Raw genomic sequence first — 13,189 nt, 5'->3', positions numbered from 1 at the left:
ACCGCTCTATTGTCTTACTGCTAAATGTGCTGTCACAACTAAAGGACTACAACACCTTGCTGAAAGTCTCCTCTATGCTCCAGAGGACCCCTGATCAGGGAAAGTATGATATATTTATTTTAATCCATTACTTTGTAAAGCTTTAAATAGATTTTGTTCACTGTGTAAGAATTTCATTTGAATAGGTTCTTAGTTTAGGCAAAAAGTCTTTAGACAGATTTCCTTGGGAATGTAGTGGGATGGTCATTAATTTTTTCTCAGGATTACAGTTCCATAATAGAGTCTAGAATTTCTTTGCATTTCTCGTGAAAGTCAGAGCAGCCATAGAGCTGCCTTAACAGATTTGCAGAGGTTTTGTGTCCTGTGGAGGGGTTCACTGGTGGAACAGAGCATGGTGACTTCTGCACCTCTCTGCTGGCCTCTTGCGTAAGAGCTGTGTCCAGTGAGGGAGGTCACGGCTCAGGCATCCTGCCTTCCTGTAATCCTTGACAGGCTGAACAATGGTTATGTGCCTCTTGGCAGTTGATGCTATTTAAAAAGCTTATCCTGTTCAGGGGTGATCTAATTTTAATTGCATTAACCTTATTTAAGAAAAAAGAAGCCATTTAACGTGAGCTATATACAGATTCATACCAGTGTGAAGACCAAAAATAAACATCTAAGGAAAACACTGAAGCAACTGAGGTAAAATTGTAGCAGTTTGCCAAGTGGGAAATACTGAAATTAGTCACTGGCAAATGCTTAAGAAATTGACCTGAATGATTGATGGCAATAAGCTGGAGGCATTAAAGATTTCTTCATGTGTTTTTGAGTGTGAGTGCATGTGAATTTGCACAGATCATAGTATGTCTGGGAATATGTCACCACACGTTCAGCAAACTTGAAGCCAAAAATAATTTGACTTTTAGTATATCAGAAGTACTGGACCATAGAAGGTTTAGATTCTGTCCTAAGCAAGCCCACAGTTGTACTAAAAATACTGTGTTATTTGTAAGTCTAGACTGAATTTAACAAACAAGTAACTTGACATATGGTATCAGCCAGTGCTGGCCATGGTAAACTGCAATCATTACAGGAACTTATAAATGCAAATATTCTGGGTGTGTTTGGTACATGCCTGTAACAATCCTATTTTTAAAAAGAAGGTGTTTTTAGCCTTTAGTTATTACTGAGCTAATGAGGAGTCAAATTTTTGTGTCTTTTGTCTGAAAACCAAACCATAAAATTACCAATTTAATATAATACTGTAGAGAGAAAATATGTGTATTAAAAATGTCTTTTTGACTGAAATGGTACCCTTCAAAGTTATTTACTTGATTTTTAGCCCTCTCATTTAAATCAGCTAATTATGAAATAGAAATTCAGTTTTCTGTCAAACTCAGTTAGGTGGGCTTCGTGGCTGGAAATGTTTTCCTTGAAAGTGGACTAAAACATTGTGTCAGAATACACTGAAGTTACAAAGCTGTAGTAAATTAAATGAGGCTATAGAGTAAGTTCTACACATACATGAATATTTTTTTATAATACTAAATAGGGAAAAAGGTATTATCACACCAGTGTTTTAGCTCTAAAAAGCCTACATTCAAAGGCGACTGATGTGACCAAAGAGAAAGAAAGGATTTGCTGATGTCCTTAATCTCACGTGCATGGTTTCTCCAGAACATGAAATCACCTGACAGTTCAAGATAGCTTTGTGTGACTAATATGTTTTTTCAAGAAAAGGTTTGAATAAAAAGCTCATATTTGAGGGGCACAGAAGACTTGATATAAGAAGACTGTCATTCTGGTTGTCTGTTTTGCTCTGGGTTTGGGGTTTTGTTTGTTTGGGGCTTTTTGTTTTGGTTTGGTTTTTTCCCCTCTGTTTGTAGATAGTGCTATCTCGCTTCACCCATGTCATCTTTGATGGTTGTGGGGAGGGGAAAAGTAGAAGGAAACATAGCTAAAGTGTTATATTTCAATATGCAACTGTATATGTTTTGTTTGCTTTCTTCTAACTTGTTTTAAAATTTTGGGGGTTTGGTTGGGTTTTTTTTTTAAATGTCCTGGTTCTTGCTTTTGAAGTCCTATAATCTTTTGGCAGTTAGTTTAATTTCTGTGATCTTACTGTGGCACAGGAAGTACTTGCGTGATGCAGATCGCCAAGTTCTGGCCCAACAGGCCTTTGTGCTTACGGTGAAAGTGCTGGAGGACACTCTCAACGATCTGACGCAGGTAAGGCAGCGGCGTGTTTAATGGTCATTCATTTAGTAATTAGATTTTTCTAGATTTGGTTTCCTCATTCCTTAGATCTCCTGAGGCTGAAGGGATTCATTATTATCACCACTTATTTCTAATGCCTTTTCTTTATATGCAACTACACAGAAAACTTTCTTCCAGCATTACTGTTTTTTGGTTTTGAAACCCAGTAACAAATAGAGTTGTTGAGAATAGGTTGCAATAAGTTTGGTTTGACTGTCACTTAAATTTAAAATTACAGAAGTTACATGGAGTATAAGAACAGGTCCCTTTTCAGGTGGGGTCCATTGGAAATTTCCTTTTAAAATGAACCAAGATTCCTCTTGCAAAACAAAACCAGATGACTAGATATTACGTGCCTAGCCATTTATAACTGCTAGTCCTTGACAACAACACACCTGTTATTACATTTAGTTGTATTTTAGATTTTATTTTAAAATGTCATATAGAGACTAATCAGTTTCCAGGTTAAGATAACTGGAAATGGAAAGTTTATTTGATAAACACTTTCAAGGAAGAACTTGTTCATAAGGGTTTCCCAAGTTAACAGAGTGTGGGTTTAACAAGTTAAGTTAAAACATCCTTAAGAACACTGGAACTGTGTGTATGAAATAGTTTGTTCATAAATCTGGATGGAACAATTGTATCGTTAGCAGTTTTTGAAAGAAGAGGTGATATACTGAGGCTTTCTACCTTTGAACCATCACCAAAGTAAAGGTATAAAAATTAAAATACTATAGCTGAGTTTACCATACTTCTTAATCTGCTAACAAGAAGAAAGTTATGTAAGAGGAAGATTCTTAAGGGAATCTTAAGGGAAGGTTCGTAAATTTGAGGTTGATCTGCAGCTGCCAAAAGAAACAGGTTCAGTTTTGATTTCAGTATGTTAAAAGGAAATTTTGTGCTATTGAAACCTTGGATTTCATTTAGTTGGATCCCATAGTATAGACTGAAGTAGTGGGGGGAAATAAAAACATTGCAGCTTTGGTTTAACCTGTGCTGTTGATTTCTTTGTGGTGCTTTCACTGATTAAAATACTTTAATTGTAAGACTTGTGGCTTGGATTAATTAATATTCAGGAACAAAGAAGAATGAACATAGGATAAATACATTTTCTTCAGCAAGAGGCAATAATGTAGAGGTACTCATTGTCAGTATTCACAGTATTCATAGCTGTGCTCAAATGCTTTCTGGTTTCAATAATAACACAGAAGAATTACTTCTTTTATTAAGGTTTCAGAAGATCAGAGTTCCAAGTCTTCTAACCTTGCTTCAGGAAGGATGACAACAGACGTCTCTAATAAAACTAGTGCTGAAGAAGGGAAAGATGGCCTTCCCAAAAAGCCAGTTTTATCAGATGGAGTAGTACATGGTACTGAAAATGGAGTAAAGGAGGTGACCCAGGGACAAATTCCCAATGCTATGGACATATTGGAACAAGAAGACAAGAATGACAAGGAAATTAAAGAGCTCCCAGGGCCTGGTTCAGTTGAGCCTATGGATCTTGATGGATATTCCAATGACCCTGAAAAAATTGATTCTTCATGTAAACGCAGTGAGCCAGACCGTCTTCAGTCTGGCAGGAACTCAAAGGAGAGAGCTCCAGAGAGCCGGACTCCAGAACTTTCTTTGGAAGAGCTAAGTATCAGCTCAAAACATCAGCAGCAGGCAGCTAAAGGAATAGTTCAGGCAGTACCTACAGAGGAACCTGTGCAGAGGTCAGGCAGGAAGAGGAAATTACTTGAGGATGTGGAATCTGGGAAAACACTTCTGCTCGATGCTTATCGAGTATGGCAGCAAGGTCAGAAAGTTATGGCCTATGACCTGGGTAAAATTGAGAAGATCATGTCTGAAACATACATGCTGATTAAACAGGTAAAGTATTTTATCATTAATTGTAATTTCTCTTTGTGGCCTCAAACATGATTACAGAATAACAATAATTGCCAAAACAAGCAGTATAACAGTGGCCCTATATCTGCGCAAAAGCTGGGGAGATAAATGTCTCCCAAAGAACCACTCTCTTGACAATACCACAGCTAGATGAGGCGAGGGGGGAAAGTGGGACCCTCCATATTTTGGAGCTAAATTTCTGAAATCAGTTAAGAGCTGTAATACCAGCTATGTGGGGTTTGTTCATGCTAAATGTTAATTTGAATTGAGAGAGTTGTGTGTCTTTGAATATATGCTCCCGAATAACGCAGGATCACTGTTCTGCCATAAAGTGCTGCTTCTCCCCCTTACTCCAGTGCTCTACATCCCCATTACATCTCAATTTGATTAGATTTATAGATGAGCTAAGTAACTACAACTTCATTAGTTGTGATTCTGTGTTCAGGTGGATGAAGAAACAGCACTTGAACAGGCAGTCAAGTTTTGCCAGGTGCATATGGGAACATCAGCACAGAAACAGGTAAGCTCTGTGAAGTCCCTGGCTGCTTTATTACTTAGTCTGTACAGTCCAGTCTGTTGCAAACTGTTTGCAGCAATTAGAAATATCTGCTTTCCTTGTGTTGTTGTCATCTAAGGTAAGTTGGGCCACATTAGTGTAGGGATCTCTGATCCCTGAGGGCTAACAACCTCATCAGCTCTTCCCTTGCTAACATTGCACTCTGCTCCGGAGACGCCAAATATCTTTTCTCTCAACTTGCATGGCTGAGAATCTGATATTACCTCTCTTCTATTACTCAGTTTGTTTTTAGCTTGTAGTTTCTGGGTTTATCCAGCATCAATTACAGAGCTTTGAAGGGATGGTTATTTATCAGTTCTTAATGTGAAATAGTTAATAGCTGTAAATCAGGAAGCATCTCTCAGGTTTTCTGTACAAGAAAGGCAGATAACTACATGAATATGTTGAATCACAATCAGTACTGATTTAAAGTAGAACTCTTTCAGAAGTGTCTTGAGCAAACTTATTTTATGAGCTGCAGAAATTTATTCTGGTTTTGTGCATTTCGTCTCTTCTGTCTGTCAAGTATCTCTTGCCCTATTATTTCATCTTCCCGTCGTGTCTTACCCAGTAGAAGTGTACAAGGAGAGGTACATGCTATGCCCAGTCTAGAGATATCCATGTACTGCACTCCAACTTGCCAGTTACCAGGAAAAAAGTTTTATGGTTGCAGGGACAAGGAGAATTGCCTGCTTCTCCATCACTTGATTCTTCCCCTTTGTCTAGACACTAATTTCCATAAAAATGGACAGTAAAATTCTTTCAGAGTTTCTCTTCCTCCTCCAAATTTGGATGAGGCTTTTCTTCTGTAAAATACACCCATCTCTGCTTTGGACAAACATAAACCTTTGAGGAGGTACATCTCTGATGTTAGCTTCTATTAGAAGTATTTCTTTGCTCGTAGGTGGTATTTAACAGATTATTATTCTTTTAATAAAGAAATCTTGGATCAGAATGTTAAGACTTCTTAAATTTATCTTGGGGAAAAAATAGGAGTCATCACACTGTGATTTATGAGTTCAAAATAAAAAGAATTTGCTAATAAGCTTCTTTTAAAAATAACATTACTGTTTGCTTTTTGGATGTATTCACCTTTTCAAAGAACTACTCAACAAACTGGCATGTATTGGCCAAGTTCCTTGCTGGGCTTTCTCGAGGATTCTGGGTGTGTGATTGCTATGACAGCTCTTCAGCAAAGTCAACAGTTACTCAGGCATGTGGCAAAACATTAGAATGGTGAAAAACCTGCACACAAACTGATCTTGAAAATAGATACAGTAGGTGAGCTGGTATTTAACTGCACTGGAAGTGATGAGATTTCCTGTTAAATCACTTGAAATAAAACATACCTCTTAATGTGATGCAGTTTGAAGCTTGTAACGTTGCCTTTTAGGAAGCGGTCCCAGCTGATGAGATTATCTCGTACTGCAGTCTCATTTTTGTCTGTCTAGTTCTAGCAGGAACCTGTAAGCTGTGTGAAGCTACCCTTCTGCTAGTATAGCACTACAAATTAGTGTGGAGACACAGGAGTAGCCACTCTTGTAGACATCTGTCTGTTTTCAACAGACTGAATCCTGTTTTATTTAAAATTGGCAAGAGTTTCCCTTCTGTAAACAAATGATGTCATGTATAGAGCTGCCACAATCCAGAGAAGTGCTTTGTTATTGGATAGTTTGAGTAGGTTTACAGGGCCTGTGGTTTTTCAGTCACTTATCCAAGAAGTTGATAGTCAAAAAACTCCAAAAAGGTGAACACAGAACCCACCTTGATATATTTCTTTCTCTGCTAGCTGTTGTATTTTACATTTCCAGGCAGTATATGGTTTCTTGATGAAAGTTTTCACTTGCTACTAAAATTAGGAATTACTTGAATTATGGCTTTTCAACTTTCTTCCAGACCAGTCAGATTTTTTAACCTAAATATTTAACAACTTCTTTGAAATCTTTTTATATCCCTCTTCAGGCATAAGCAGGAAACAATACAGCAATCAGTAAATGGGATTTGACAAAGTGGGTTATTACACTTTTGTGCTGAGATCTAATCTTTTTAATAGCTTGACAGTACTGTGACCCTTTCACTTGATTTCAGAAATCCTCTGTAGTCCTCATGACTGATGCAATGTTAACATGTATTGAGCCAGTGATACTCCAGCATCTTCTACAAAGTCACCTAAATACGTGGGCAAGTGGCTTAGAAAGGTTGGCTCTCTGCTTTGAAGAAGGCAGAAGAAGATGGTGGTACAAAACCTTGCCACGATAAGTTCCTGTGCTTCTGGAGAACTGTTGAAATGGAAATATTCTCTATTGAAATATGACACACAGACAAAGAAATTAATGTAAATACCATGTCATGAGATCTGGCACAGGGTGGCAACGTAGCCTACTCATGCCAGGGACAGAAGATTGTGTTTCAGAAAGGGGTCTTCTATACATGTGGATGCTGTTCATAGTGCAGATGTTGCTTAGTGTCTTTACAGGATGCTTAACAGTGTGCTTGTGCTTAGACTGTAATGCCTGTGACAGAAAGGTGTGTGCTCAATACAGACATGGATAAAATGCTATAGCATTAGAGCTCTAGTGTGGTGAGGAACCTTACCAGTTAAACAGAATCAGTTGAGCATCATCTTATCAACTAAACATCTTCTCAAACTTAATTGGATCCAGCTCTTACTTTCAGGAGTTATTGATGTTTCCCCGTAGCAAACACAATTTTGCTGTACCAAATCCTGATAATGGGGGCTTGGAGTTTTTAATGTCTAATGCAGAAGCAGCTGAAGACCTGAAACAGTCATTCAAAAGGCACCCAAAGCGAGACTTGTGAGTTTGAAAAAGCTGCTAGTGAATACAACATAAATTAATCCATGTATATTACCATATTTGAGGGGGGAGGAGATTTTAACTTTATTCTGTGAATAATTTGTGCTGTGTTTGTATTAAGCTAGGTTTAGTGTTACTGCAGTAAGTATTTACTGTTAAACCATAATGGTGAAGTAAAATCTGAGCTTGTAATACTATCTGATAGGAAAGTTAAATTTGGGGAGGGGGAAGACTAAAATATGCACAGGTTTTTTGTTTTTAATAAAAAGGAAAATCCTTTATGTGTGGGAAAAGAGAAGCATAAATGGACAAGATTACAGTAATTGATATAAAAATGTATTTAGTGATAGTTGCTGGGAGATTTTTTCAGCTTTCCAAAATAATAATAATAGTATTTTTTAAAAAATGATGTATTTGTCAAGTTCAGCACACTTTGGCTCAAAATCCAGAGAGTGGTGATGCAACATTCTTTAACACTGATATTAATGCTGCTGTCTATCTTATTACATTGTTAGAGTTAAGAGGACAAGGGTAATATTGTCTGATCAGTTTAAGTGTTACAGAAGATTGCCCAGTGAACACTTTGAGAATAAATATCATTTTATCTCTTGCAACAGTATAATCATCAGCCCTTCAGAGAATTTTGTTTTGCTGCTTGTTGCGTATTTAACTGCTCTTGTAGAAGTTGCTGAGTTGGTCATAGGACTAAACTAATGTATGTTGAGGAATTAACTAAGTATCTACTCAAATATTTACACTTTCTAGTGTTGCCTATTGACCCTTTAGCCTGCACTGTTTTAAAAATAAGAGACTGAAGTTCCAGAGACTGCATTCAGACTATGGCAGTTCCAAAGAAGTGTGTATGATCACTAGTAATGACCCATCAGGAGTGGGGTTGTGACTCCAAAGACATTGAATTGCTTATGTTAGTATTTAAAGTCATGGAGTAGGCCTGCAGCTGGAGAAGGTGGGAGAACAGTAGACCATCTCACCTGACGGGCTTTTTGCAACTGAGGGAAGAAAGTAAGTATTTCTGGTTGAAATTACAAATTGTGGTGGTGTTGGGAGTTTTTTGAATTTTTTATTGTTGTTTAAAGTAATATCCTCTAGAAGACATGACAGTGAGTCATAGCATAAGAACACAGCATAGTTAAATCAGCACTTTGAAGTGAGAACTGCTGCTGAAAGAAGTGAGCCTGCTTCCTTGGTGGCTTCTCCTTCCTGTGCCATGGTATATGTTCCTCTGTGCTGGCACAGGTATTTGTATGGTCGTGCAGCACATCAGGCTGGCAAAGAGATGTGGCTGAAAGGCATTCCTCCTCTTTATGTCCTTTTCTGTTTGAGTTCTTAATTGTGAGCAAGGTTTTTGATTTACACTTATTAAATAGACTGAAATTGCTGTCCAGTACTGGTCACTGTGTCATTAATAGTTAAGTAACTAAAGTTACAGTAGAGATTAATTTACTTTGTGTTCAAGCAGCATTTTTAAGGGTGCTTGTTCTTTTCTTTGATTTTCTGTCTGAGAATGTTATCAAAAAGATTTGCAGAGATCGTGAAAGCAGTCAGCTATTGCTCTGAGTTATAAGATATATTTTTAGTCTTGCCAACTGTGATTTTCATATGAAATTAATGGACCCTGGAAATGAAATACCAAGGAGGCCTTGTTGAGGGAGAATGAAAGATTAAGAGGCAGACTAGTTTGACCTTGATATAGCGTTATACTTAAATGTGTGGTCCTAAGGGCCAAGGAGGGGACGTGCGGGCAGAAAGCAGCTGTGAGGCTTCTAGGTAATTAGGGAATCTCTAATAAGCCTTTCCACTGACTGCATAAAAATGGTCATATTAAATTCTTCATTTTATTTATAATGATGATGCCTGTGATACTGTTAAGGACACGTTGACATAGGAAAGTTATTGCAGCATAAGCTAGGATGAAGTTTCATAGTACACAGAATATTCTATTAATGCATGTGGAGATACTCAGTCAAAGAACGCATCTGTCTTCTTTTTTTTTTGTTGACTTGCAATTTGAAAAGGTATTTTTATTACTGTGGGCTTAATATTGAATGCCTTAATACTAAAATTACAGCTTTCACCAGTGTTGAAGCTGTCATGACAGGCAGTCTAAAGAGGACGGGTAAAATTTTGTAGTTGTATGTTAGGGTATCTCTGTATCCTGAGAACTGAATTTATATTTAAAAAATAGCTTAAAACATTGCAGACATCAACATTGCACACAGGACTGGATTTAACATCTCTAAAAATACAAGAATGTTCAAAGGCAAAGTTCCAAAATGCCACTAAGTCTCTAGTCCTGTGTTGTGACCCTTGAGAAAATGGGGCTGTATGTAGAAAGACCGAGTAATGGGTAGCATTGTAGCAGCTGAAATTTCTCTTGGCTCCTCACAGTGTAGTATATCATCTAAATGTCATGAGAAGGGACTATTTCAACATTGCTGAGCTATTTAAGACTCACTGCTGCCTTGGCCAAAAAATCCTTGCTCTGGGACCAACTCCATCCCTGAAGACTGAGGGAGCAAAGGGAATTTCAACCACCCTTTCCTGCTCCAGCTGCCAAACCTCGAGCCCTCCCTGCACCATTCTGACTGATCAAATCCTCCCTTTTACTCTTGGCTTCACTCACCTCTTCCAAAGTACCATATCCATGACCGCCTTATCCCACTGGTTGATGCCAAACTCTGAGTGCTCTCCTCGTTTCCCTTTCTAAACCTGCAGTCAAAACTCTTCAGCAGCTTTCAGTGTCAGATCTAATTAAAAATGATGTTTCATGAAGAAGCTGCCACCAGAATCAAAACAAGTAAATTTTATTATAAACACAAAGGCACAATGAGGTTATGCAAATCATCCGTGCCTTTCAGGCTCCTGGCGGGCTGCCAGTGTCATCTGTGATTGTATAAAGTTTTGCTGCTTCTGTAATAAAAAAGCAGTATCTGTTGAGGAAAAGCACTGTTACTGCCCTTCTCTAGTTCCAAAACTAGTAATTGGGATCTTATTTTCTCCTTTCACTGGTGTTTAACTCCTCCCAGTGCTGGTGATGAGTAGTCTTAAACCGCAGCCTTGTACTGAGGAATTTTAGGGAGTCATAGTTGATTGGGCTTGTGTACGGGATCTGCAGCTTGAACCTCAAACAGCCTCAAAAGTGCTCAGATTGACTCTGGAGCATTAGCCTGGTGATGTTACAATCTCTGCATTGGACCTTAGAGTGAATGTTGCATTTTATTTGGAATAGGAAAAATTGTCTTCTGTGAGTGAAGCTAGACAGCCCTGTAGTGGATTTTTCCCCTTCTGCTGTGGAATGCAGTCAGCACTGCAGTGACACTGACTTTTAGGCTTTTTTCTTCAAGGAGAAAACTTGCCAGTGACTTGTTTGAACTGCCTTGAATGTCTAGAGCACTTTCTTCTTGAATTCTCAGTTAAAAACAAACAAACAAACAAAACCAAACCAAAACACCACCACACAACAACAAACCACCAAGCTGTTCTCTTTAAGAAACAGCTAAAAGCCTTCTGTAAAGGCACTTTGGGGATGGGAGGAGACAAGTAAAATATTAAATAATTATAAAATAATCATTTCTAGTTCCCCCTCGTGTTTCTCCCCGCTTTTTTGTTCCACCCACATGCTGCTAATTTTCATCTTTTCTTCCTGCACATCAAGAGGTCAGAGACTGCTTACAGAGAAAGTTGTTTTTCCTGAGTTGTCTGCATGCTTTATTAATGCAGCGGAGATGACAAGAAAGGAGGGGAAAGGAGGAGGTGGGGATGGGGTGGGGGGGACAAAAGGACAAGCTCTTTCATGGTCTCACTCCTACCGAAGGGTGACCATTTTGTTCACTGTTGCATTTGCCAGTTGCCATGGCATCCCCCTCTCACTCTATCCTGGAGGTGTATTCTTGATATAATTAACAGCTCTCCTCCTTCTGTCTCCTGCAGAAAGCAATCATTAAGTGAACATGAAGGAAAGAGAAGACACTTTTTTATCTTTCACTTTGTCCATCAATGTTTTTCATCCTACTGCCCCAACTCTCTTGGCCCAATAATGATGTTTTTGTATATGGAAGCATTGCTGGAATACAGCTGCTGTGCAGAGCAGGACGTTAAGCCCCTGCATGCATTTCTGTAAATGGAGGATTTTGTTAGGCTAGAGTGCAGTTCCATCATCTGTATGCAAACCTTCATTATTTTCTGTATATAAAACTCTAATCTTAGGAAATAGAAGCTTCTTCAGAATCTGGGTCACAGATATTGCTGCTAGTTCTAGTGTACCTTGAAGAAGACTTCCAAAGGAGACTTCTTACAAATATTGCTGCAGAGAGATGGAGAGAAAGAAATATGAATAGGCATAGTTTAATTAAAACACAATATTGAACAGGGAGTGGTAATAATGTGGAATGTGGCCAGCATATTGTTCAGCCAGTTTGTGTGACAGCTTCCAGGCTTTGTGGTGATGAACTGGTATTCTTTTAAAAAGGCACATCTCTTTTTTTGTAGGTGGATTCAGAGCACTAGGGTGCTAAACTCAGACATGGGAGTAATTTTAAAAATCAACAAGAAAATGTTATGTAACAGTTGCAATGCCAGCATCTTGCATTAGGAAACTTCTGTTGGGAAGATTGTCACTTTCCCTTTCTATGGAACATTTGATCGTTACTTTTTCCCAGAGCCCCAGAGCAGTGAACCATTCCAGAAGCAGTATCAGTAAGGTTCCTGTAGGATTTATTTATCTAAATGTGCTTTGAAAACAACAATAAATAAGGTAAAAATGAACCCTTGGCCAGGTTGTCTGGCTTATGACTTTCCAGATAGTCCATGAAGTAAAATTTTCTCATATTTTATCTTAGTGCTCAATTTCTTTTTGCTGCTGCTCTTGTCTCATTACTGAAGTGCCTCACTGGGAAGCTGTAGGGAGCCATTTTTTCCGCTAACATCTGTGAAAAACTTCTGCATGTTTCCTGCTCCCTTCCTTGGTGGAAGGCTGCCCCAGTGCTGGCTTTCCTGCATTTTCTTTACTTTTTCTTATATCAGCTTTCAGTATGGGAAGAGTTTGTCCATTGCCTCCGTGAAGCTGAATGATCTCTTTGAGGAGTGTGCTTAAATAGCCAATGTTTTAGCAGATAAGGAGACTCATTTGGACCTCTGTGTAAATCAGAAAGTCACGTTTCACACAAACATGTGCTAATTATTCATTTAAATTTTGTCTTTATACAGACTTCATAGAAAAGAACATTTTAGTAAGTATTTTAAAGAAGAGCAAATAAGATAGCGGATATTTATGGAAGTAATACGCTATTTTTCTCACTGTCAGTGACCTGTCATTTGGATATTAATAAGCCTTAAATGTTTCTTTCATCTGTTTTGATAGCATAGTAGCCAAGACAAAAGTAATACTGCGCTCTTCAATGCCTCAATTCGTTTTTAAAAGTCTAGAAGGAAGTCTGATCTTGACTAGATGAGCCTGCAATTACAATGAAAGATAAGAAGAAGGCAGATAAACAAATTTTCATCTTATTTCAGTTATATGCACTTGTTCTATGTGTAGCATCCTCATCAATGTAAGAAAAGATTTATTTCCTCTTGGTGACTAAAGCCACTTTGTAATGAAGTTACTGTATTTCAGATGCAGAGGTGGTAATAGAGACGACTTAGCAGGGTGAGGTGGATTGGAGGGGGG

General features: G+C 38.2%; 1 protein-coding gene across 1 annotated transcript; it reads left to right on the top strand.

Annotated features, from left to right (window-relative positions):
• Positions 1-4,648, top strand: LOC104531580 (calcineurin-binding protein cabin-1-like; the record flags this gene model as incomplete). Its single annotated transcript, XM_010176498.1, has 4 exons — positions 1-103; positions 2,115-2,211; positions 3,469-4,110; positions 4,574-4,648. Coding segments are annotated over exons 1-4 (843 nt in total), but the record flags the coding sequence as incomplete, so codon positions are not given.
• Between the last annotated feature and the right edge of the window lie 8,541 nt (positions 4,649-13,189).

Source organism: Antrostomus carolinensis, unplaced genomic scaffold, assembly GCF_000700745.2.
Source record: "Antrostomus carolinensis isolate BGI_N321 unplaced genomic scaffold, ASM70074v2 scaffold49619, whole genome shotgun sequence".
Taxonomy (NCBI): Eukaryota; Metazoa; Chordata; class Aves; order Caprimulgiformes; family Caprimulgidae; genus Antrostomus; species Antrostomus carolinensis.
This window is presented reverse-complemented; position numbering and strand designations above follow the sequence as displayed.